Raw genomic sequence first — 27,644 nt, 5'->3', positions numbered from 1 at the left:
CCCAAGAATTTTAATTGCTAAGAAATTTAAACGGAGTAGACGACATTTATGTCCATATTCACACATTCTACTGTTTCCCTTATCCCATTTTAATGTCTGTCTCCCGCTATAGGCTGCTAAGGTCCTTGAGGCAGTTATCACATCTTCTACTTCTGTTGTACTGTATGGTGCTCTACACATAGTAAGCATGCAGTAAATACCATTGATTGACTTGTGTGTCCAAATACTTGGACTTAAAAAACAAAAAGTAAATGATACCCCCTCGTGGGTGTGTGGTTTTTTTTTTTTTTTAATCACAAAGACTAAAGGCTTAGGCACCTATTGCAAACATACCATTTCTCTTGCCTCATTTTCCAGATGAGGGAACTTCAGTAAATCAGTGGAAGACTTCCATCCATCCCAAAGGGAACCCAGAGAGCATGCCATGCGTGGGTTTCAGCTTTTCCAATTACAGCATCACCCCGCAAAATCTAAAATCCCTTCTATTGATCAATCTCGTGTTAACGAGGCACAAGAACAGTGAAAATAAGTTTAATTACATGGGGTTCTGAAGGGCATACTAACAATCAACTGTACAGTCTCAAATGAACCTTTTGAGAGCTCCCTGTTAATCAACAAGCCCAGAAAACACAAGCAACTCAGTAGTCTCATCTTCAACAGGTTTTATTAGGATTCTGCTTTAACAAACATTGTATTGTGAAGGCATCGATGTTTAAGTTTTGCAATGTATGGCACAGACAGAAGGAATCTAATAGATTTTGAAGCAATATAGCATTTAAATGCCAGATGAACAAAAGAGGCACTGTCAGCCTAGTCAGCAGTTCCATACCAGTTACCAATAGGCATTTTGCAAGCAACAGACTACGCTTTTTTTGCAGTAAGTAAAAACATACTTTCATCGAGAAAAATTACAATTTTTCTGAATATCACAAGTGTCAGGGTAAGGCAAAATCCTTAATGAATCCTATGATAAAAATCCTATTCCCCAAGAAAATATATTGAACTTATTTTGCTAACTTTGTAATCTTTAAAAGCAAAGCTGACATGCACTGCATATAGAGAAGTTTCTTTTTAAATCAAGAGCATCAAGCAAAAACGGTGTTAGTTCACAAAGAGGCTTTTCAGTGCGTCGTAGAAAGATTTACAATTAGCTGCAGTGAATAATATGTGACCCAATAGCACAGTTCGTGCTTCAGATGTCTCCTTTGTACGCTTTTATAAAAAGAGACTTGTCCGTCATTTGAGCAGTCACCAGCTAGAGGAATAATGTATTGTCTCTCCTAGAATGAGTACTTTTTAAATTGGACCTATTATGTTAAAAGCATATTTTGATCCAGTGTAAGCAAACACCACTAATGTAGGCCTCTTTTCCTCCCACATGCAACATGGCGTGATTGAATTCATGGGCAGGCTAATTAATCAACTCTTCATATTTATTCTTCTACTCACCCTATTCTAGGTGCTTTAGCAGCTCCAGTGAAATAAATTCAAGATATGTTCATCAAGGCAATAATTGTAACTTAAATGAGAGCATGTTGACTTCATTTTTTTTTAAAGTTTAAAATAAGTTGGTGAACACCAAAGCAAAACCACCCAGTGGACTGAGACAAACATGGAGAGCTGATGCGATTTATTCTGTTAACTTCCTGGATACATTTCTCATTTTTCTATGACATCCTCGGGTCAGATTTCCCCAGCTTCAAGGAACTGCCGCTGTTCAAAAGGGCCAAGGTGAGATGAAAAGTGTAATCAACTCTTGAGCTGTCCCCTCCTTCCTCTATGCCAATGAGTTTAAGCATTATTAAAGGTCATTATTTCTAATACCAATCTCTCTTAAGAAGGAGATTAAGATTTTTGTTCATCCTTTTTATTATTTCCATCTCACCTACCTCTCTCTCTCTTTCTTCCAGCTCTTTAGTGTTGGTTCCTGTTGCAGCTCCTAACGGAAAGTGAATATCACTAACATTGGGAAGCCATAGGATAATCGGTTTGCAGCGGCCTGCACTTCTCAAGCATTTCACAAGGATGAAAGGTGACTTTCTCAATTGTTTTAAAAATGACATGCAGGAGAGACAGCACCACAACTCAACACTATCTCTTGGGTTACATGAAAGTAGTCTTTTCCTGACTTATGGGGAAGTTGTCTTTAACTTGGGGAGAGAAAGCAAACCCTCCAGGCTTATGTTAACTGACTGGAAATACACAAGGGAGAAGGACCATAGGAGATCCCATTGAGGTTGTTATTAATCAAAGGCAAAATGCGACAAGGCTGTTTAAGGGTGAATCATGTGATCCTGAAATATGTTGTATGGGCATCCTTCAAGTGACAATGAAACTAGTCAAAAATAACAACAAAGTTGAGAAAGATGACTCAGGACAAAGAAAAACCAGGACCTTCTCTGTCATTTGGTGAAGTAGAGAAAATGTGATTTTAGCCAGGAGAGTTTTAGACTTGGCAGGAGAATACGACGTGGCTCCAGCAGTGCTGTCTGAGAACCCAATCTGACTGATTTCACCAGGCCCCTGCTACCCTGAATCATCTTCTGCTTGCTCAAGGGAAACATTCAAATAGACATAAATCCATAGATTATCACAAGGAAGGACCCCTAAAGCAAGTGAGGGGGTGATATAAGTATTAGTCTCCTAGTGGAAGTACGGCACAGAGTTTGTCAAGATAGTGTAGGTCAAGGATACGTTCAGGTAGATAGGAACTGGATGTACCCTAGGAAATGATCAGCTAATTCAGGTCCTACCCCGTACTGCCTTGTTCTCATTTCCCCCGCACAATTAGATGCCACTGTCCTCTTTCTACTCTCCAGTTTGAACTGCCCAGTGGGGCTGGAGTCATCTCCTGCCTGAACTTCCTTTCCTTTCTCCATTTTGATTGGTTTTACTAGGGAAGCACAGTGAATGGTTTCAGGATCGGTGCATGAGCCGGCAATATAGAAACAAAGCAAGCATGCAAGAGCTCTAATTCTTTTTAAAAACAAATGGGAATGTGTTTCCTGGGAAACATGTGGCGCGTTCTGTGCATTGTGTGAACAGCCCATTAAAGTATTTTCTGGTACTGTTGGAAAATATAACCTTACTCCCAGTGACAGCATTTTACTCAAAAAAAGGCAAAAAACCCCACCCCTCGGCACCCCTAGGAACCGGCAACACGGCGGAAACTGAGACTAAGTGAATGCATCACAACCCACTTCGAACCACAGTGGAAAATGCAATGGGGAATGGCATCGGGCCTTACTTGAGCCAGTGGCTGAATCTAGAAGAGGAGGGATTTGCTATTTTTGCCACATTCAAGCAATTCCGTAGGCAAGCACTCACTCAGAATAGCTTTCATAATTGCAAACAAACAGATCCCAGGGTTGCTCAGCAGCCAGAACTGACTGGATGGAAAGAGATTTTCCATCATCTGAGGCAGCTGCAAAGCCATTAAGGGATAGAGGGACTGCCCTGGGAGTCTTAAGTCCCTGGATGTTCAAAAATCCAAATTCCACCCTTGGGGAGGAGAGCAGCAGTTCAGGATAGCTGAATGACCCCCCTGGGCTTTGAGCACAGTTTCTTTACTGTGACAGACTCAAGTGTTCTCAACTCCATGGAGGCTTTCAAAATACTGAATAAACACTTTCCATTTCTATTTCCTCCCTTTCTCCAAAGGCTCCCTAAGTAGGTTTCGACCATTTTCGAACCTTTCTATGCCACTTGGTTTTTCCATATACCCTGCTGTTGCCTGGCAGTGCACTTCATGAAATTCATCTCTCAACCTCATCCCACACCTGTTTCTCTACAGAAACCACGGCACAATAAGCTTTTATAAAGGAACAGCAAAGTAGATTGGGAGGCCAGACTACAGATCAGATAGATTTTTATAAAACGGTTTCACCACAACTCCGGGGCCACTGTTAGAAAGGAAAAGGCAGTAAATTATGGGAGCAGTTCAGAACGCAGACACACATCCGAATGTGGGGCACCTGCCACCAAATTGAAGGATGCGTCCTTTGGAGAAGGTAGACAGAAAAAAGGACGGCCCTAAGAATGAAGAAGAATTAAAGCAAAGGGTTCCTTCTGAAGTCCCACATCCCCAATCCATTCCCTCCCCCCCCCCACCCCCCATAGGCACCACCTAGTGCTGTCTCTTCTCCCCTCGGGAATAATGCCAAGGATGTCACTTAGTTTCATTTGCTTGTTCTTTTGTCTCATCCTGTTTCTCTGTGGAAGACAAAGATAAATCATTCGTTAAGATGAAGGTAATGAATTTTCATCGCCCCAGCAGGGGACAGCTTTACAAGAGTGCTCTTTAAATAACCCTCCCCGCAAAGGGGTGCCAAGAATATCCTATTTGATTGGCCTAGCTGAATAACTTTTGAAGTTTGAGATTCTACTATGGGTATGTGGTACCTTTAAAGGGGACATAATGGGATATATAGCACTCCAAGTACTTGCCAACCGATGATCCACTGTGATAATTAACTGAACTCATCTCCTAAGCATTCCTCTGCACCAGTCTGTGAATTGTTTGGGTCATCTACCACAGATGCCCTTGCACGTAGAAGCAGTGTGGTCTAGTACATAGAGCACAGGCCTTGGGAGTCAGGAGGACCTGGGTTCGAAACCTGACTCCACCACCTGTCAGCTGTGTGACCATGGGTAAGTCACTCCACTGCCCTGTGCCTGTTACCTCATCTGGAAAATGGGGATTAAGATCGTGAACCCCATATGGGACATGTACTGTGTCCAACCTTATTCGCTTGTATTACCCCAGTGCTTAATACAGTGCCTGGCACATAGTGAGTGCTTAACCAATATTGTAAAAAAACACAAAACCCATTTTAGATCGCAACTGCTGACACGGGCAGAGAGACAATGCCGTGACAATTAATGGATAATCATACTCTGTTACTTTGTGTCTCATTCAAGTCCTGTTTAGCCATCAGAACTAACTCAAAAAATATGGTTGCCTGCAAGAGTGAAGGGTGACAAGAGTTTGAAAGCCGATTCTACTGCACATCTTCAGGACTGCTGAAGATATGAAGAAGGACAGAGGAGACACAGTAATCACCTTATTATATTTCTGTATTGGTACTGTGATTTCTATTTTTGTCTTGAATGATATGAAATTCAATTATGAAGAAAACAGTTTTATATTGCTATTCTTTCATTTGTATTGCTCTACAAGAAGGGAAATTATATAATCAAGGATCAAGATGAGAAGTAGCATGGCCTAGTGGAAAGCCTGAGAGTCAAAGGACCTGGGCTCCAATCCTGGCTTGATCACTTGTCTGCTGAGTGACTTTGGGCTAGTTCCTTAACGTCTCTCTGCCTCATTTACCCCATCTGTAAAATGAGGATTAAATCCTACTCCTTCCTACATAGACCCTGAGAGTCCTGTGTGGGATAAAGTCTGTGTCCAACCACAGTACCATGTATCTACTCCATCATGATACACTGCCTGGCACAGAGTGAGATTTTAGCAAGTACTTTCTGGGGGAAAAAAAAGTGAGATGTGATTTCTTCATAGGTGCTTCTACTACTAAGAAAATTCTTCTCTTTTTCTGAAAAATGAGGTTAATAAATCATTGGTACTGAACATTCACTAAGTAAATGTGTAATCTGCTAAATCTATTGCACTCGAAGCACACTTGAATTTTGAGCATGCTGCAGAAATACAAATCATTATCTCCTCTGCTGTGATATATGCCACAGGGTCTTTTCGTCTGTGATCCTGACCTGCCATAGCTCCTGAGTAGCACTGGTGAAAACTGCTCAAGAACTGTCTTTGGTCAGACAGCTGCACAGTTAGCCCAGAACTCACAGACATGGAGATCGGGTGTGACCCGCATTCTACTGATTTTTGGGCTTGACAGACATTGATGCCTCATTTAAGCTGTCAATCATCTTAAGGATGTGCACCCAAATGCTGACTTGGTCTACTTGTATCCAAATGAAAATCTTTGGATATGTACAAAATATACCTAAGTTGAGCTAGTAAATTAACTAGGCCTTCTTAGGCCTTATTGTCAGTGTATACCACTGTATTGACTCTGTGAAAGTTCATAATCTTCTAAATGTGTCCTTGCAAATTTACTTCTTGAGTACAGTCACCAGCATAGAGGCATACCAGATCATTCAAGTCCAAACTATACTATCTCAACAGTTACAAATGTTTTAATTCAGATACTGCACTGCTTTGAGTCATTTGCTTCAATCCTGACAGGTTCATTAATTAAAGAAACCTCCAATTAAAAGCTTACCTTTTAGTTAATTTTCCAGTTGACTCTCCGTTGGATCATTACATTCGATCTGGCTCTTCATTTCACCTGAAAAAGGCACATGTACTTTATGTTTATGTTAGTATGTTTGGTTTTGTTGTCTGTCTCCCCCTTTTAGACTGTGAGCCCACTGTTGGGTAGGGACTGTCTCTATATGTTGCCAACTTGTAATTCACAAGCGCTTAGTACAGTGCTCTGCACACAGTAAGCGCTCAATAAATACGATTGATTGATTTATGTTTCACTAAAATGGAACATCAACTCCAAAACACAAGATCATGACCTACGAAAATGGCTTTGTTTCCTTCTTCCTCTTTTGGTTCTCAATCACTCAAGCAGGCATTAATATTGACTAAACATCTACTGGGCAGACAAAGCTGAACAAAATGCTTGAAAATAGCAGACATGATCCCTGTCCTCAAGGACTTTGCAGTGGGGGAAGAACAGGATGGAAAAAGGCTATGTGGGTGAGGAGTAGCTTAAACATGGTAGTGAATGTAAATAAATGTTAAAAAGTGCATAAAGGCTGGAGATGGAATTTGGGCGAATAGGACCCCAAAGAAGAAACTGAATGAGGAAAAGCTGCTTAACTGAAGATTTGTTTTTTTTACCAAAGTTCTACCTCAATCAGAAAATAAAATCTTAAATAATTTGCAGACCGAATTGTGCAATTCTTAGAATGAAGACACATGACCAAACTTGTGGATACACAAACACAACATGGGTAGGATGAGCAATATTGATCATAGTAGTAAAAACAACATTACATGAACTGGGCCTTCTTTCTTTCTCTCTCCACTGCACTCCCCCTGCCCCCATCCCTCTCTTTTTCTTTCTTTCTCTTTTTCTGACTCTTTTTCTCTCTCTCTCTCTCTCTTTCCTCTCTCTCCTGCGTTCCTTCCTTTTCTCTTTCTTTCTCTCCTTCCCTTCCTTCCTTTTCCTTCCTTCCTCCCTCTTTCCCCTTCTTTCTTTTTCTTTCTGCCTTTCTTTTTTCTGCTTCTTTCTCTCTTTCTTTTTCTCTTTCCTTCCCTTCCTTCCTTCCCTTCCCTCCTTCCCTTCCTCTTTCCCTCTTTTTCTTTCCCCTTCTTTTTCTTTCTGCCTTTCTTTCTCTTCCCTATTTTTCTTTCCTTCCTTTTTTCTTTTCTGCCTTCCTTCCTTCCTCCCTTTTCTTTCCTTTACTTCCTTTCTCTTTCCTTCCTTCCGCTCTTTTTTCTTTTTCTTTCTTTGTCTCTTTTTCTTTCTTTCCCTTTTTTTCTTTCTGCCTTTCTTTTCTCTTTCTTTCCTTCCTTCCTTTTTCTCTTTCTCTCTCCTGCCTGCCTGCCTCTCTCTCCTTCCTTCCCTTCCTTTCCTTCCTCTCTTTCTATTTCTTTCCCTTTTTCTTTCTCTCTTTCCTTCCTCCTTTCCTTCCTTTCTCTCTCCTGCCTTCCTTCCTCTCTCTCTCTTTTTCTCTCTTTCCTTCCTTCCCCTCTCTTTTCTTTCCTTTGTTCCATCCTTCCATTCTTTCTCTCCCTTCCTCTTTCTTTCCTTCCTTCCCTTCCCTTTTCTTTCTCTTTTCTCTTTCTTTCCTTCCTTCCATTGTTTCTTTTTCTTCCCTTCCTCCTTCTGTCTTTCTTTTTTTCCTCTTTCCATCCCTCTCTCCTTCCTTCCTCTTTCTCTCCCTCACCTTTATAGCCTTTCTTTCCTTCCTCTCTCTTTCATCTTCCCTTCCTTCCATCCTTCCTTTCTTTCTCTTTTTTCTTTCTTTTTTTCTTCTTTTCTTTTTTGTTTCTCTCTCTCTCTTCACTTCCTTCCTTTCTTTTTCTCTTTTTTCTTTCTTTCTCTCTTTCTTTCTTTTTCTTTTCCTTTTCATTCCTTTTCTTTCTTTCGTTCTTTCTATCTTTCTCTTTCCCTTTCTTTTTCTTTTACTTTTTCTTTCTCTTTTTTCTTTCTCTCTTTCTTTCTTTTCCTTTCTTTCTCTCTTTCTTTCTTTTCCTTTTCGTTCCTTTTCTTTCTTTCTTTTTTCCTTCTATCATCTTTCCCTTTCATTTTCTTTCTTCCTCTCTTTTTCTTTCTTTCCATTTCTTTTTTCTTTCTTTCCCTTTCTTTCTTTCCTTTCTTCCTTCTTTATTTCTTTCCCTTTCTTTTTTCTTTCTTTCCCTTTCTTCTTTTTCTGTTTTCTTTCTTTCCCTTTCTTTTCTTTTTTCTTTTCTTTCCCTTTCTTCTTTTTCTTTTTTCTTTCTTTCCTTTTCTTTTTCTGTTTTCTTTCCCTTTTTTCTTTCTTTCTCTTTCTGTCTTTCTTTCTTTCCTTCATTCCTTCTTTATTTCTTTCCCTTTCTTCTTTTCCTTTCTTTCTTTCCCTTTGTTTTTCTTTCTTTTCTTTCTCTCTCTCTTTTTCTTTCTTTCCTTCTTTCTTTTCTTTCCCATTCTTTCTCTCTTTCTTTCTTTTCACCATTGGAGTCCTACATCAGAAAATTCTGTGTGTTTTGAGGTTCTAGATCATTGGGGTTCTAGATCAGAAAACAATAGCATGTGTTTTGAGGTTCTAGATCATTGAGGTTCTAGATTATTGAGGTTCTAGATCAGAAAAATGACGGGCGTTTTGAGGTTCTAGATCATTGAGGTTCTAGATTATTGAGGTTCTAGATCATTGAGGTTCTAGATTATTGAGGTTCTAGATCAGAAAAAAAAATGCGGTGTTTTTGAGGTTCTAGATCATTGAGGTTCTAGATTATCGAGGTTCTAGATCATTGAGGTTCTAGATTATTGAGGTTCTAGATCAGAAAAAACATGCGGTTTTTTTTGAGGTTCTAGATCATTGAGGTTCTAGATTATCGAGGTTCTAGATCATTGAGGTTCTAGATCAGAAAAATGACGGGCATTTTGAGGTTCTAGATCATTGAGGTTCTAGATCATCGAGGTTCTAGATCAGAAAAATGACGGACGTTTTGAGGTTCTAGATCATTGAGGTTCTAGATTGTTGAGGTTCTAGATCATTGAGGTTCTAGATCATTGAGGTTCTAGATCAGAAAAATGGCAGGCGTTTTTGAGGTTCTAGATCATTGAGGTTCTAGATTATTGAGGTTCTAGATCATTGAGGTTCTAGATCAGAAAAATGACAGGCATTTTGAGGTTCTAGATCATTGAGGTTCTAGATCATTGAGGTTCTAGATTATTGAGGTTCTAGATCAGAAAAATGATGGGCGTTTTGAGGTTCTAGATCATTGAGGTTCTAGATTATCGAGGTTCTAGATCATTGAGGTTCTAGATCAGAAAAATGACGGGCATTTTGAGGTTCTAGATCATTGAGGTTCTAGATCATTGAGGTTCTAGATTATTGAGGTTCTAGATCAGAAAAATGACGGACGTTTTGAGGTTCTAGATCATTGAGGTTCTAGATTGTTGAGGTTCTAGATCATTGAGGTTCTAGATCATTGAGGTTCTAGATCAGAAAAATGGCAGGCGTTTTTGAGGTTCTAGATCATTGAGGTTCTAGATTATTGAGGTTCTAGATCATTGAGGTTCTAGATCAGAAAAATGACAGGCATTTTGAGGTTCTAGATCATTGAGGTTCTAGACTTTGAGGTTCTAGATCATTGAGGTTCTAGATTATCGAGGTTCTAGATCATTGAGGTTCTAGATCAGAAAAATGGCAGGCGTTTTTGCATTTCTAGATCATTGAGGTTCTAGATTATTGAGGTTCTAGATCAGAAAAAACATGCGGTTTTTTTGAGGTTCTAGATCATTGAGGTTCTAGATTATCGAGGTTCTAGATCATTGAGGTTCTAGATCAGAAAAATGGCAGGCGTTTTTGAGGTTCTAGATCATTGAGGTTCTAGATTATTGAGGTTCTAGATTATCGAGGTTCTAGATCATTGAGGTTCTAGATCAGAAAAATGGCAGGCGTTTTTTGCGGTTCTAGATCATTGAGGGTCTAGATTATTGAGGGTCTAGATCATTGAGGTTCTAGATTATTGAGGTTCTAGATCAGAAAAAAAATGCGGTGTTTTTGAGGTTCTAGATTATCGAGGTTCTAGATCATTGAGGTTCTAGATCATTGAGGTTCTAGATCAGAAAAATGGCAGGCGTTTTTGAGGTTCTAGATCATTGAGGTTCTGGATTATTGAGGTTCTAGATCAGAAAAATGGCGGGCGTTTGATCATTGAGGTTCTAGATTATTGAGGTGCTAGATCAGAAAAAACATGCGGTTTTTTGAGGTTCTAGATCATTGAGGTTCTAGATTATCGAGGTTCTAGATCATTGAGGTTCTAGATCAGAAAAATGGCAGGCGTTTTTGAGGTTCTAGATCATTGAGGTTCTAGATTATTGAGGTTCTAGATCAGAAAAATGACGGGCGTTTTGAGGTTCTAGATCACTGAGGTTCTAGATTATTGAGGTTCTAGACCATTGAGGTTCTAGATCAGAAAAAATGGCACGCGTTTTTGAGGTTCTAGATCATTGAGGTTCTAGATCATTGAGGTTCTAGATCAGAAAAAACATGCGGTTTTTTTGAGGTTCTAGATCATTGAGGTTCTAGATTATCGAGGTCCTAGATCTTTGAGGTTCTAGATCATTGAGGTTCTAGATTATTGAGGTTCTAGATCATTGAGGGTCTAGATCAGAAAAAAAAGGCACGCGTTTTTGAGGTTCTAGATCATTGAGGTTCTAGATTATTGAGGTTCTAAATCATCGAGGTTCTAGATCAGAAAAATGACAGGCGTTTTGCGGTTCTAGATCATTGAGGTTCTAGATTATTGAGGTTCTAGATCAGAAAAAAACATGCGGGTTTTTTTGAGGTTCTAGATCATTGAGGTTCTAGATTATTGAGGTTCTAGACTTTGAGGTTCTAGATCATTGAGGTTCTAGATCATTGAGGTTCTAGATCATTGAGGTTCTAGATCATTGAGGTTCTAGATCAGAAAAATGGCAGGCGTTTTTGCGGTTCTAGATCATTGAGGTTCTAGATTATTGAGGTTCTAGATCAGAAAGATGACGGGCGTTTTGAGGTTCTAGATCATTGAGGTTCTAGATTATTGAGGTTCTAGATCATTGAGGTTCTAGATCAGAAAAAAAGCGTGCGGTTTTTTTGAGGTTCTAGATCATTGAGGTTCTAGATCAGAAAAGGCGTGCGGTTTTTTTGAGGTTCTAGATCATTGAGGCTCTAGATCATTGAGGTTCTAGATCAGGAAAAAAATGAAAGGCATTTTGAGGTTCTAGATCATTGAGGTTCTAGAGCAGAAAAATGATTGGCATTTTTGAGGTTCTAGATCATTGAGGTTCTAGAGCAGAAAAATGACAGGCATTTTGAGGTTCTAGATCATCAAGGTTCTACATCAGAAAAAAGTATGCGTTTTTGAGGTTCTAGATCGGAAAAAAATGGGTGTGTGTTTTGCGGTTATAGGTCATTGAGGTTCTAGATCATTGAGGTTCTAGATCAGAAAGAAATAGATGTGCGTTTTGAGGTTCTAGATCAGAAAAAAAGCATGCGTTTTTGAGGTTCCTAGATCAGAAAAATAGCATGTGTTTTGAGGTTCTGGATCATTGAGGTTCTAGATCATAAAAATAAGTGAGCGTTTGAGGTTCTAGATCATTGAGGTTCTAGATCAGAAAGAAATGAGTGTGCACTTGAGGTTCTAGATCATTGAGGTTCTAGATCAGAAAAACAGCATGTGTTTTTCATCGAGGTTCTAGATCAGAAAAAATAGCATGCGTTTTGAGGTTCTAGATCAGACTGAGGTTCTAGATCATTGAGGTTCGAGATCAGACTGCCCTGCACATTTTGAGGTTCTGGGTCATTGAGGTTCTAGATCAGAAAAAACAGCATGTGTTTCGAGGTTCTAGATAGATCCATTCCGCTCTGCGTATTTTGAAGTTCTAGAGGAGTGCAGGTTGAGGTTCTAAAATTTTTTCTTTTTAACCTAGCAAAGCCCATTTATGATGCCTTTACAAATGACCAAACAGTATACAAATGAATAGAGAAATTTAATGGGAGAAAATGAGAGAAAAAAACCCAGACTGAATCCTCTAGTCCCATCATTCTTTAAAAGCAATTTCAATCCTTTCCTCCACGGGCTTTGGGTATTTACCAGTCATGGAGAGCAGAGGGATTTTTTAATCCTTCAATGATCACTAAAGGGACAGGTATAGCTGAGCTCTTCTTGAAGGAGGAGATCCTCTTTTAGACTGTGAGCCCACTGTTGGGTAGGGACTGTCTCTATATGTTGCCAATTTGTACTTCCCAAGCGCTTAGTACAGTGCTCTGCACATAGTAAGCGCTCAATAAATACGATTGATTGATTGATTATGTCTATTGGAGAAATCCATCTTCAGGAAGAAAAGCTGCTTGGAAACATAGTGGTCATGATCATTTTTATGCTAAATGAATCACTTAAAATAGTTCAGAATCATACCATCAAGATTCTTAGCGTTTTCTACATCACGAGGGTCTTCCACGCTCACTGTTTCTCCAGATGACTTGCTTTCTTGTGCTGCTCCTTCTAACATGTTAAGGAAATTGAAAACAAAACAAAACAAAAAAACCAAAACAAGATCCTGTATCAGTAAAGAATTGAAAAAAAAATACTTTTAGTTCTTTTAATTTTATAAACCCTGTCAGGTCACGTGAATAATTATTTTCTTATTTAATAGCTCCTTGACACAGTTCATTTCTCTCTGCAAATAAAAACTGATTTTGTTAAAATCTCTATTAAAACTGATTTTGTTAAAATCTCTATTTTGTCTTTTTCCCCATTAATAAGTACAGAGAAAATTGATATTATTTAGGAAGAGATAGAAAGGCTTCTTTAACTCAAACACCATTAAGACTATCTTAAAATTCACATCTATACATATATATGTTTATATGTACTTATTACTCTATTCATTTTATTTGTACATATTTATTCTAATTATTTTATTTTGTTACTATGTTTTGTTTTCTGTCTCCCCCTTCTAGACTGTGAGCCCACTTTTCTGTAGGGACCGTCTCTATATGTTGCCAACTTGTACTGCCCAAGCACTTAGTGCAGTGCTCTGCACACAGTAAGCGCTCAATAAATACGATTGAATGAATGAATGATTACTCCCTCAAAATTTGCAACACCTTCTGTAATAGTCTATTATGACTTGCAATCAATCAATCATATTTATTGAGCACTTACTGTGTGCAGAGCACTGTACTAAGTGCTTGGGAAGTACAACTTATTAATACCCTTTTACATTGCAGCTTATAATTTAAATTATACTGAAAATGATAACATTTCCATTCTAAAAAGTTTTAAAATATTTCTCTTAAAATAGTCAACTATTTACACTTTTCCCACTCATATAGACTCACCTCCCCCAAAGATGATGTTTACTCAGCAGTATTACATTCTATGCTCTAATGTCAGTCTTCTGCAATTGCGGTCAGGAAAAAAAGACTTTGGGAATATTGGCATTTTTAGATGGCTACCTTCACAATTAGACATTCAGTGAAAGAGAAGGGAAGTAAATCAGCTCAAGAGCAATGTTAATTCAAAATTTACATTTAAGATAATGTTTTTGGTGGCAGGGGGGAATGAAACAATTGTTTTTCAAAAATGCATTTTGTCTTAAGCTGTTCTAAGAGATGAAAGGTCTCTGTCCCAGACAGAAAGGTTGGAAACAAAACAGATGAATGATTTTCCTTACAAGCTGTTTTCTAAGACCACTATGTAGGATTTCCTAGATCCCTCCCAATCTTCAGTTAACATCTACCATGGCATTCATGGCTGGTGAAAGTTCCGCTTCCTTCTGCCTCTTGCAAAGGAAAGCTTCTGTAATGGGAGTGAAGCATCAGCATTACCCGTAGTAAGTGAGCAGCAAGAGGGAGAAAGAGAAAATTATTAATCAGAGATAAAGGGGGAGAGATCCAGGAGCAGGTGTAGAGAGGAAGTGTGCATGAGCTGTCAGCCCAGAGATTAGGAGAACAGACCTCACCCATTCTGGAATTCTAAATCCTTAAGCTAATCAATCAATCAATCATATTTATTGAGCGCTTACTGTGTGCAGAGCACTGTACTAAGCACTTGGGAAGTACAAGTTGGCAACATATAGAGACAGTCCCTACCCAACAGTGGGCTCACAGTCTAAAAGGGGGAGACAGAGAACAAAACCAAACATATTAACAAAATAAAATAAATAGAATAGATATGTGCAAGTAAAATAGAGTAATAAATATGTACAAACATATATACATATATATAGGTGCTGTGGGGAAGGGAAGGAGGTAAGACGGTGGGGATGGAGGGGGGACGAGGGGGAGAGGACGATAACTATCTCTCCAGAACTGGCTTCTCCCTATTGAGTCCGGTTTTACTACTCCTCTGCTTCTGCAGTCTATCGGCTGTATCAATGGCCACTGCTTTCAAAATAGGGAAACACCGGCTGTTGAGGATTGGAGATGCCTGGGAAGGTTTGGCTGGCTAGGAAAGGCACTAGCTGATAGGGAAGTGATGGAGAGAGGAGGGAGGCTTGCCTTAGTATATGCGGGGGTAATGCAAGAGCAGAATGAGTTGCTTGGGAGGGACCAGTCAGCTATTGCAGGGGAAATCTGGAATGCTGGGGGAACTGAGGCAAACCCAGATTCAGTGGGTGAGTGGAGAAAAGCCTTAAGGCAATGGGCTTACAGATATTTTTCCATCCCCAAATTAGTCATTCTCATTTGGAATTCTGGTTCTATTTACCTTTATCCTTAGCAGAGGGTAGATAAACTTAGCTCTCTTTCCCTTTCCCTTTCTTCCTCTGAATGCAAAGCATGGTACAACTCTGCTATAGATGTGGTGACCTGTCTCAGTGAGTTTGTTCCAGAGTCATAAATTCACTAGAAATACAAATATTCCCGGTGATGCTACCCTGGAGAGGAGACTTGTTAATAATAATAATGATGGTATTAGTTAAGTGCTTACTATTCGCCAAGCACTGGGATAGATGTAAGGTAATCAGGTTGTCCCAATTGGGGCACACAGTCTTAATTCTCATTTCACAGCAGACAAGTGGCAGAGCCGGGATTAGAACGCCCATGCTCTTGCCACTAGGCCATGCTGCTTTGCCTTCACTTTTCTCCTGGGCAGCAAGTAGGTACTAATCATTATTGGCACAATGTTTGCAAATTAAATGAATCTTCTGAAAGCAACAGTGAGGAAGACAGGGAAGGAGAGAAGAGGGTGAGAGAGTGGGTGTGAAATGCAGCAAGATAACTGAAAGAGAGACCAAATTAGCAAATTGGGAAACAAGGAAATTTTTTTTTGTTGTTGCTTTCTCATCTCATTATTTTACAACAGAACATGTCAGATATCTCAGGTTGGGTTTTATATTGCCGATGGCAAAAATCATTGTGGGAAAAAAATCTTGGGGCTGAGGGATTCATAGTAGAGTAGAAAAGGAGGAATCAAAGCTATAACATACTATATTGCTTCAGGCCTAGTAAAGAGACTCAATCTATTAGATCAGCAGACTTTACAAAGGTCTTTGAAGCCCTATTCATGCCCATCTTCAGTTTTTGTTCATTCTGCCGGCAAGAGTCTGTGCATATGTATGACAGAGAAAGAGAGAGAGAAGGGGGTGTGTAGGAAGGGCAGGAGGGGAGACTGTTGCATTCATTATTCTGACATGCATGTGGAACAGGTATTATCCCAAACAGCTTCTTTCCCGCAGAGCAATAAAACTGAGTGCCACTGAGAAATGAGTCCATTTCACATAAACAGCAGAATCTGATCAAAACAAGAACTGCCTCAACAACCAATTTATTCCAGGTTTTTTTTGTCTGCATTTTGATTGCTGGGGTTTGGAACATAAACAAGAGGTGCATTTCAGGGCTCCTAGCAGGAGATGAAAGCTGCTGAAATGGAGGGAGTCCAGGGCAAACAGTACCTCTTTCATTTTCAATTACTATTTCCAATTGTCCAGCTGAAAAGCCTGATTACCACAGCTCTTTGTCAGTCGATGGTGATACAACCAAAACGATAAATGACACTAGTCCCGTAACACAGTAAGGGTAGAGGTAACCATTTTAAAATAACCATATATTGAATAAGAAGCTAGACAATTCTTTGAGCACTCAATTCAAGAGTCTCATGAATAACTCCAAGTAATTGCAAAAGTGAAACGCGACTGTTGCAGTGATGGAAACCAGTAACACAGTGCCCCTTCTTTGTAAACACCTAGATTGTGAGCCCCATATGGGATCGGTACTGTGTCTGATCTGATAATCTTTGTATCTGCGTGTAAGCTCATTGTGGGCAGGGAATATGTCAGTTTACTGTTACATGGCACTTTCCCAAGCACTTACTATAATGCTTTGCACACAAGAAGTGTTCGATAAATATGACTGAATGAATGACTCTGTCCCAGAGCTTGGCACATAGTGAACAGTTAATAACAAACTAAATGGAAGGATATGCTACTGATTTTAGCCCAGACCAAAATGCACCAAGAAAAGGGATTATTCATTTGATCCTCTATTTGGTATCAACTCCTTCCTAAGACATAATGGGCTTTTAAAACAAAGCCTAACATACATTCACTGAGACGGTGCTAATGAAGACAGTTGTTGTTCTATATCTGTAAGTATGTGTGCCTATGAGTGCATATATGTATGTGTGTACATATATATATAATACAGAGCAGTACTTCATTTTCAAAGAATAGACAACAGATGGTGAGATCCTATTCATGTGTGCCAATGTAGATGAAAAGCTGGATGCATGACTAACACACCCTGTTTCTCTTTGTTAATGGCCAGCAAAAGAGAAAAAGGCTATCGAGCTCCTGGTAAGCCAGACTGTTGAAACGGACAATATTTAGGGCCCATTTTCTAGCCTCTTCCCCATTGGAAAGGTGGTCCCAAGTGGCATATTACTAAACACCCTTCACTTTCTAATGTGATTTTGAACTATTTTATTTTCTGCAACATTCACTCTGCTGTATTATGATTAAAATAAGTATCAAGTAAGAAAAAAAATGAATACCAAATAATTGGCTACCCTACACAATCATTTTTATTGGCCTTTGGAGGGACCATATTGGATGAAAGAAACTTAACCTTCCTATTTGCCTGACATAGGTTGGTACTCACCCTGAGTATGTAGGAGAATGGCTTTTCGGCTTTTTTAGTGGTCGTAAGACCACTCAGACAAATGGAATGTCGCAAAGTTTTCCTGCAGCCTTGTCAGAAATCGAAGGACTAGCCATTCACTCACAGGGAGCCTGGAATCTGATCTCATTGTCTGGTACTCTACTGACTGTGTTGCATCTACCCCATGGCTTAGCACAGAGCTTGGCACATTGCAAGACTTTAGCAAATACCACAATTATTATCATTATTGGAAAGTGGGAGAATCAAATGCATGGAAGCAGCATGGCTTAAGGTTTAGAGCATAGGCCTGGGGCTCAGAAAGACCTGGAATCTAATCCGAGCTCTGCCACTTGTGTGACCTTAGGCGAGTCACTTCACTTCTCTGTGCCTCAGTTCCCTCATCTGTAAAATGGAGATTTAGACTGTGAGTCCCATGTGGGGGGGGGGGGGGGGGGGGGAGAGACTGTGTCTAATCCAATTATATTGTATCTACCCTAGCACCCAGAACAGTGCTTGACACATAGTAAGTGCTTAATACCATTATTGTTTTATTATTATTATTATTATATAACACACCAGTTTGTGAGGCAGGCCGTATTTTTAAAATACCTCTAAAAAAATCACCTCCTCAATAGGTCTTCCCTGAATAATCTCTCATCTCCTCACCCTATTGCCTCCCATACTGCCACTTCAGGAGTTCCACGTCAGCTATGAGTCCTCACCCTGGGACACGACTTCCCCATCAGAGCGTTTATAGATATATCTGTGATCTACATTTTATTTCAGCGTCTCCCTTCCGGCTAGATTTTAGGGAGGTAGGGATGGTGTTTATTGTTGTCTCCCAAATGATTAGACCTAGAGGAAGCACTCAATAATTTACACTGATTGATGAATTGATAATCTCTAAATTATTAGCTGCAAAAGATGAATGGTCCAGTGAGACTATGCTATTGCTATATGCTCATTCAACATCCACCATCCATCAGGCCAGGGGTGGAAAGGTGGCTTATGCCATGAAACTGTTTTGCTACTTGGAGGCAGATTCCAGCTCCCAGGGCAAGGATAGTCTCCAAGTGAACCAGGCTGTTTTAGGAAGAGGATAACTTGGCACTTGAGAATAAGCAGCAGTGTGAATCTGGGGCCCAAGCGGCATATTACTAAACAGCCTTCACTTTCTAATGTGATTTTGAACTATTTTATTTTCTGCAACGTTCACTCTGCTGCATTATGATTAGTATCAAGTAAGAAAAAAAATGAATACCAAATAATTGGCTACCCTACACAATCATTTACACTGGCCTTTGGAAGGACCATATTGGATGAAATAATTTTAACTTTTCTATTTTCCTGACATAGGCTGGTACTCACCCCGAGTATGTAGGAGAATGGCTTTCTGAAAGGCTGGGCTAAAAAAGGCCAAACACCCAAATCTATTCTTAAATGGAAAATGCCTCTCACTCCATATATCTTTCAAATCCTCCTGAAAGCTTTTATTAAAGTTGGTGTGATGATCTATAATTTCCTTGCCTTCCTGACAAAAGCACCCATTTGAACTTTCAATAGCTGGCTGGAATTGTCCTCTTTTAATTAGACAAGATCCCAAAAGGAATGGATTTTTTTTTATTCTTCAGAGAAAAGCTAATACCACGATTCTTTATCTAAAGCCACAGCAAATAGAAACACTGCTCTATTGACCAGCAAACGCACTGTCTTGTCTGTCAAAAAATTTCATTTTTCACTTCCTGGCAAGAAGGTAGAGAAGATTTTTCAGCCATCTTACTGACCTTTGCAAGTGTTACTATCAAACCTCCAAGTTCTTTGTAGCTGTGTTTAAGGACAATTATAAATATGGCTTTGTTTAAAGATTGTTCCTCAGTCCCGTATACTGGAGGTTTGACTCAGTTTGAGTCATCCTTTCCTGATGAGCTAAACTATTTCCCCAGAATAGCATTTTAAACTACACAAAATGAAAAAATTAGGGTCATTTCTGTCACTTTTCCTTACGTCCACTGTCTCCATGCACTAGCCACTCACTCGCTCTATCCATCTGATTTCTCTTCCTACCCTTGAGTCTTTGTCTTTTTCTGTCTCCGTATGTGTATTTGTATGTGCATAACCTCTGTGCTCCTATGTCTGTATGGGTTTTTCTCCTTTCCTCTTCAGTGTTAATTAGTATGGCCATATTAGGAGAGAGGCAATCTGCTACTACAATAGAGGTTAACACCGAATCGTCTCCATTTCCATAGCAGTCAAAATAACCCCAACTGCAGGGATGAGACAGACACCTTGACATTTACCTCATTCCAATGCCTTCTTCATTACTTCTGTACACTCTCGGGGAAGAGCTTTAAGCAGCTCCCCAAAGTCAAATAAAAAACAATTTTGCTGGTAAGAGCAGGACCAGCATGGATCTGTTTCTGCAAAATGCCAATCTACTGGCAACCCACCTCTCCATCTGTTCATTGGGAGTAGGCTGCTCTAATCAAACACTCAATACCTCTCTGCTGAATTAGCGGCATGGCCTCGTGGGTAGGCCACAGGCTTAGGAGTCACAAAGTCATGGGTTCTAATCCCAGCTCTGCCACTTGTCTGCTGTGTGACCTGGGGCAAGTCACTTCACTTCTCTGTGCCTCAGATCCCTCATCTGTAAAATGGGGATTAAGAGTATGAGGCCTATGTGGGACAGGGACTGTGTCCAAATGGATTATCTTGTATCTACCCCAGGGCTTAGAACAGGGCCTGGCACGTAGTAAGTGCTTAACAAATACCATAATAATAATAATAATTATTATTATTATTACAAAAGAATGCAGAGCTCAAAGTTGTCCCTTTGAAGAATCAGGGGGTTGTCTCTTGGAGCTACATATGTAGATGGAGATGGTAATATGCCCCATTCTGTCCCTTAATACTTTCATTAATTTGTATTTACTGAGGATTTATTGTGTTCACAGCACTGTACTAGGCGCTTGGGAGAGTATAATATCAGAATAAACAGAATTAGTGGATGTATTCAGGCCTGCTAATCTGATTTTACCTCTGTTCTCTGTCTCCTTACACTGAGCTTACAGCCTAGAGGGGGAGACAGACATTGACATAAATAAATTACAGATATGTACATAAGTGCTTAAAATCAAACATACATCTTTACTTTCATATCATGGGACACATACTTGAAATATACCCTTATGACGTTCACACTGAGACGATAATAATTGCTCTAACGAAGCAGCATACAGTCCTTTCAGCTCCCTATTAACTGGATACACTTGCAGCTGCTCTATGCTTCTCCTGCTACAATGTGAAGGGCTGTTCTAAATCTACATGTGGAAGCAGCGACTCTGAACAAACAGCCCTGGCCAAAATAGAGTTGATGTTTTTTTTCTAGTGCAATTATCGCATTGTCCGAGGATGGATTTTACTCTCCTTTTCGAGCCCCAATTAGACGTATGATTCCTAGTCAGACTCATTAGGCATCCTGCCCGTCCCCCATCCTCCGAGGCAGGATGGCCCCCCTCTCTGCTGGGAGCCATGAAGGCCAGCTCTCATCAGTACGGAGAAGCAGCGTGGCTCAGTGGAAAAAGCCCGGGCTTTGGAGTCAGAGGTCAGGGGTTCGAATCCCGGCTCCGCCAATTGTCAGCTGTGTGACTTTGGGCAAGTCACTTCACTTCTCTGTGCCTCAGTTCCCTCATCTGGAAAATGGGGGTTAAAACTGTGAGCCCCCTGTGGGACAACCTGATGACCTTGTAACCTCCCCAGCGCTTAGAACAGTGCTTTGCACATAGTAAGCGCTTAATAAATACCATCATTATTATTATTATTACGGTGCCAGCAGGGGCCATATAAATTGGGTGTCTTGAAAACTCCCTCTTACCCCCATCACGTAGCCACTGTAGCTTTTGTGTTTCTCAATCAACTGGATAAATCACAGCAGGTTTCCAGTGAATTCTGAGGTGTATATTTTTAAGAAAGTCTTTTAGGATATATATATATATAGATATATAGACATATATATCTATATGTATATAGATATGTCTATATATCTATATACATATATATATATATATTTACTGTAATAGTGTTTAACTAGAAGGAGCCACAGAGCCTTCAGCTTTGGTATTTTCAATAGTTTTTTATATGAAAACTCTCATACAGAAAGTGATTTGTGGCACGGAATAACTAAAACTGATCTCTCTGAAGCTTTTGTTTCACATATAAGATGCTAGAAAACTTCTCTGTGTCCAATAATATGGGCGTAGTGCCTCCATTTATCAACTGAATACTAATTATTTTCCTCTTAATTGTTCTGTTGTCTGTAAAAGTTGCATTTTCTCTAATGGCAAACCTTTACTAAACAATTTAATCCTTAATGAGATTTCAACCACCACTTCAAAATACAGGAGAGAGTGAGAGAGAGAGAGACTCTTCATGATTAAAAGGTGTTGGGGAAGGTATAACTGACTCCCATCATGGGCCCGGGAGTCAGAAGGTCATGGGTTCTAATCCCAGCTCTGCCATTTGCCTGCTGTGTGGTCTTGGGCAAGTCACTTCACTTCTCCGTGCCTCAGTTACCTGATCTGTAAAACGTGGATTAAGACTGTGAGCCCTAAGTAGAACAGGGACTGTGTCCAACTGGATTACCTCGTATCTACTCCAGTGTTTAGAACAGTGTTCGGAACATAGTAAGCACTTAACAAATACCATAATTATCATTATTATTATAGCCAGCTCTTGAACTGAGAATTAGTAAATGCTTTCAGGCCTGCTAATCTGATTTTACTTCTGTTCCCTGTCTCCTTACATGAGCTTTTCTTCCTAGTACGGGATGTTTTCAGATCCAACAGACATGACAGACACTAAAGGCCATGTTCATTTCAACTTGTCTCTACAGAGCTCTTACTCCTGACACCTGCATCTCTGAATCCAGGGCCACGACACCCAGGTTGCTCCGGTTCCGGCCGGTTCCACGCATTCTTCCACCGGCCCCCACTGTGGGCAGCTTCCCTGGCTCATGAGCTCTGCATCTGCCTGCATGACTTCCTACTGACACTCCCTTCTCTTTTCCATTCAACCCACTGTAATTATTAAGCACTTACTGTGCAGAGAGCATTGTACTAAGCTCTTGGGAGAGTATAATATGATAGAACTGGTAGACACGTTTGCCACCACCAGGAGCTTACAGTTTTAAAGATCTACGAACAAGTGATCAAAGCTGTCCAGGGAGCAGATGTCCACCGACATGGGTGCATGGAGAATGCAGCGATGAAAATGGCATCCAGTTATGCAAGAGTTGAGGGGGCCAGGGCTGCCCCATTAGTCTAAACTGAAAATACAACAGTTACCCTGCTCCTCCTATTTTCAGAAGGGGAGCAGGCAGGAGATATTCAGCCTCGATTCCCTGTGAAGACTGTTGGACAGAGTTACGTTGGAGGTCATGATATCAGTCCATAGTGGACATGAATCTCAGCAAGGCTCCAACCATTAGATTATCCTGCCACACTGGCAAGCAAATAGGTCGTCACTTTTGGCAGCCTGCGACTCCGCTTTTGCCAATAATCCTAGTGGAATTTGTTAAGTGCTTACTATGTGCCAAACACTGTGCTGAATGTGGGACAATCAGATCAGACACAGTCCCTGCCACACATGGTGTTGTGACCTTGGGCAAATCGCTTCACTTCTCAGTGCCTCAGTTCCCTCATCTGTAAAAGGGGGATTAAGAGTTTGAGCCCAATATAGGCCAGGAGCTGTGTCCAATCCAATTATCTTGTGTCTACCCCTGTGTTTAGAACAGTGCTTGGCACAGAGTAAGCACTTAACAAATTCCACAATTATTATTATTATTCAGTTGCTCCCAGTTTAACAGGGAGGGAGAACAGTTATTTAATCCCCATTTTACAGATGAGAAAACTGGGGCCCAGAGAAGTAAAGACTGCATGGTGGGCAAGTGGCAGAGCCAGGATTAGAACTCAGGTCTCCTGACTTGCAGCTCTGTTCTCCTACCACTCTATGGCCACCCTGCTGAACTTCCACAGCCCAGAATGCTCCTAATCCTCTTAAAAATAATTCCTCAGCCCTGCCTGGGAGAGCAAAGAATGTAAGGAGCTAAGGGCTCCCTTCTACTCTGTAAGATCCTTTGGCAGGGAATGTGCCTACCAATTCTGCTGTATTGTACACAGTACACAGTAAGCGCTCAATAAATTTCATTGACTGATGGATTAATTGACATATAGGAGAGAGGTGAAATTTGACCTGGACCACCTCATGGTTCAGAATCCACAAGAACTGATGGCCATCCAAGAAACTGTGCTCTGCACATAGTAAGCACTCAATAAATACCATTGATTAGGTCTTAGCTGAACAGGTACTATTAGCTAAAAACTATAAGTCCCAGGGCCAGTGCTAGAAGCCACATCTACATATGTTAGGCATATTTTTGGCAATCATATTTTCACGGATCGTATTTGGCTTTGACTCACATCCATAAGTGCTTAATCTAATCCTGAGGGCCAAAAATAAATGTGCGCAGAAGGCGCCTGGCAGACAGGTGTAGCAGACACTCAGAGGAGCTTCTGGGCCAACAGGAAGACTATACAAGCATGTGATCTCATACTTACAAAATCCTGCATATCCTGTCCCCAAGCAACCAGCTTTCAGCAAATAACCATAAATGAAAACAGAAAGAACTAGCTCCAATCCCCCATTCTTGTTCTATTGAAAATGGGTATAGTCACTAGAAAACATGTGTATTTGAGATTCTTTGGTTTTGGCCTTCAATTTTTTTTTTTCAATTAATGGTACTTGTTAAGCACTTATTATGTGCCAGGCAACGTAATAAGTGCTGGGATAGATTCAAGATAGTCATATTGGAAAACTGCCCCTATCCCACATGGGGCTCACAGCCTAAGTTGTAGACTGTAAACTAATTGTGGGCAGGGAATGTGGCAGGGAACGTGTCTGTTAACTCTATTGTACTGTACTCTCCCAAGCACTTAGTACAATGCCCTGTGCATAGTACACGCAGTAAATACCACTGATTCATTGATTGGAGGAAGGAGGATTTAATCTCCAATTTAGAGTTGAGGTAAATGTGGCTCAGAGAAGCTAACTTGTTCAAGGTCACAGAGCAGATAAGTAGAGGAGTAGAGGAGTAGAGGATTAGAACCCAGGTCCTCAGACTCCAGGCCTGTGCTTTTTCCAGTAAGCCAACCACACTGATTCTGCAGATTGCACAAAGTCTCCATCGGTGTTGGTATGAGTATCCCATAACTGACTTCTTGAGAAGTTGGTGTGCATCCGAGACCAAACTGAAAAACCCTCTGCCTCGATTTCAGCTTTGTGACTCTGCCCTGATTTAGTGTGGAAGTGATAAATGCCCTCTTTGGCATGTGAGTTTGGAGGAGATTTCATTTGTATTCAAAGTACAGCCAACTCATTATTCACAGGCAAATTATCCAATTTGGGCATTTTTTTATGCCCCTTGTTTCGCCTTTCTCCTGTCATCTGATTTTTGAGTATTTTATTACTTGTTAGCAATTCCGGTAAAAGGTCTAGAGATGAAAGTGGATGAAATGAAAGGGGAAAATGACATTTTGGGGCCAGTTGAGGGTTTTAATGACCCTTGCCCCAACATTAGACTGGATAATTGAGAGATGGAGGCATGGCACTCAAGAATGCCACTTCTTAGCCAAGATAGTTCTTGGACACTGCAAGTCACCCCACTCCTTGATAAAGAATCTAGTAGAAGAATGATATATTTTTAACCTATTTTCAGGAAGTTATCGTTCATTTTTAAACCAATACACAATAATTTTCTCTTCTTTCTCCTTAGTGGAGATTGAAGTGAGCCTCTTCCAGTGAAATATTAGTTCTACACTGTAAGTCTTCTCGAAGATAGAGCAGTTTAGAAACTTGAATTTAGTATATTCCCTGACATTGAGTAAACCTTGCTATCGGAGAGGTGAAGAAGCTGTATGTTGGATATGCCTTAAGGGTTCACATGTTCTTTCCAGATTCTGTCAGATCTAGCAAATGCTATAAGTGGAGTTTTGAATTTTGTTTCAGATTTTACATATTTGATTCAGGAGCTTTAAGATTACCAAAACAAGTTCTCTTGTCCAGGATTCAGATTATTGAATATCAGACTGACACTTAGAGAAGCACAGGCTTAGTGGAAAGAGCACAGGCTTGGGATTCAGAGGATATGGGTTCTAATCCTGGCTCCACCACTTGTCTGCTGAGTGACATTGGACAAGCCACTTAACCTCTCTGTGCCTCAGTTACCTCATCTGTAAAATGGGGATCAAGCCCATTTTACAGACTGTGACTGTGAGCCCTACATGGAACAACCTGATTACTCTGTACTTACCCCAGCACTTAGAACAGTGCCCGGTACACAGTAAGCACTTAATACCATAATCATTATTGTTATTTCAAGTATTTTTTGTTAGCCTGGTACTTAAGGGTCAATTCTCTAAGAAAAACTAAATATCTTTTCCCCAGGTCATATCCCATCAACTAGCACTTCAGTGCCAGCTATACACTTATGCACTCATACCGACTTGTAACCCTTCTCTACATACTGACTGACATACCTTACTATTTAAGCCCTTATTCATCTACATATCCATTCTGCCTTTCCTTCTAGCTATAAATTATTTTGTGTGTCTTTTATGCTAGACTATGAAGCAATCAAGGGTGGGGATCATGTCTTCTCTAGCACTTAGTACAGAGTTCTGAAAAAAGTAGATCCTCAGTAAATGCTACTGACTGAAAAAGCATTGAAGAATTCTCATGAAGTTTAACATTTCTGACCAAATCTGCCTCACAGCTAAATACCAATAAGGGGATTTGCTACTTCCACATTACGTCAAATGTAAGGAAGTGAAATTAAACCAAAACCATGAGTGGTCATTTGAATTAATTAATCAATCAATGGTATTTACTGAGCATTTACTCTACGCAGAGCATTGTACTGAACACTTGAGAGAGTACAATACAATGGAGTTTGTAGTTGTGTTTCCCAACAGTGCTTCACAGCAGTCTAGAGGAAAGGGAGGAGCCTGGAAATGTTGTGAAAAACCAAAGGATGTGGGAACAGTGCTTGGTGGGTTTGGGGAAGTTGAGGAGTATGGAGAGGTTGGCCGAGGGGTCTAAGGTGCCTTGTTTTGGTCGAAATCACCTCCGGAGGCATGGGTTCATATCCCACTTCTGACTCTCTTTATTACAGAAACAGTATTGCCTAGTGGATAGAAAGCACAGGCCTAGGAGTCAGAAGGACCTGGCTTCTACTCCAGACTCTTCACATTTCTGCTATGTGACCTTGGGCAAGTCACTTCTCTTCTCTGGACCATCTATAAAATGGGGATTAAGACTGTGAGCCTTAATCTTCAACTACCCATCAGCTACCGAAAAAGTGAAGACTACAGTCGTGGGACAGGGACGGTGTCCAACCTGATTAGCTTGTATCTACCCCAATGCTTAATAAAGTGCTTGACACATAGTGAGCACTTAAATACCATCATCACTGTTATCATTATTAGTCACAAACACTAATACAGTAGAAAGGGAAACTGGGAAATCAAAACGTGAAAACTGGGGAGAAGAAGGTGGACAATACCTTGAAAATCCAACTGAATACTTAAATTTAGATTAGTCTCACGCAGTCAGGTGTTAAAAAATGAGTTTCCATTAAAAAGTACTTTTTTCATAAATAAATGAATGCATTCCTGGTCCCAAGCTGATATGACAAATGCTTACTATCTGTGACCCATTTAGCAGCCTAGCAGGTGGTGTAGATTCCTTCCCAGGTTATGGAGACTTTAGGATGGAGATCACCCTATTATCACAACTGTTTTTGCGAGGGCTAATTTAACTTCAATGTAAATGTTAGCTGCCCATCAGCTTCTGAAAAACGGAAGACTATAATCGTGAATATACATAGAAGGAATTTCTTTCCATCATTTAAACCAGATATCACAAAGAGAAAGAGCTTTATAGTTATCCATCTAATGCAAGCCACTTCCAGCCCTAAAACAATCATCAGGAAAGGCACAAAGGACCGAACTGTCTATGGTCTACACAGGGGTAAAGTTTCCTATTCCTTTCTGAGCAGTAATGAATGATGAAATCTCTACAGGCTTGAGGAGATGAACCTCATCATTGATTTGAAGCACAAAGAAATGAAATATCCCAGAACCTTCAGAAAAAAGAAATCCTAGGGCTCCTTAATAACAAATTTCAAACTGTGGTAATTACACTTTGTTTACGTTTAGCAGCCGATACAATCGTCTTGCTCATTTAGAGCC

The 27,644-nt window shown here is 40.2% G+C and overlaps 1 protein-coding gene across 2 annotated transcripts in view; it reads right to left on the bottom strand.

The window, feature by feature from the left end:
- Positions 1–4,114: 4,114 nt before the first annotated feature.
- MACROD2 (mono-ADP ribosylhydrolase 2) overlaps positions 4,115–27,644 on the bottom strand; it is a 1,236,128-nt gene continuing 1,212,598 nt past the window's right edge. For both annotated transcript variants that reach the window (XM_038750842.1, XM_038750843.1), the window contains exons 17-19: positions 12,659–12,745; positions 6,255–6,320; positions 4,115–4,212 (exon numbers count right to left, since the gene is read on the bottom strand). In XM_038750842.1, the coding sequence (XP_038606770.1) occupies positions 6,262–6,320; positions 12,659–12,745 (146 nt within the window). In that variant the 3' untranslated portion in view covers positions 4,115–4,212; positions 6,255–6,261. The remainder of the gene's footprint in view (positions 4,213–6,254; positions 6,321–12,658; positions 12,746–27,644) is intronic.

Source organism: Tachyglossus aculeatus, chromosome 9 (assembly GCF_015852505.1).
Source record: "Tachyglossus aculeatus isolate mTacAcu1 chromosome 9, mTacAcu1.pri, whole genome shotgun sequence".
Taxonomy (NCBI): Eukaryota; Metazoa; Chordata; class Mammalia; order Monotremata; family Tachyglossidae; genus Tachyglossus; species Tachyglossus aculeatus.
This window is presented reverse-complemented; position numbering and strand designations above follow the sequence as displayed.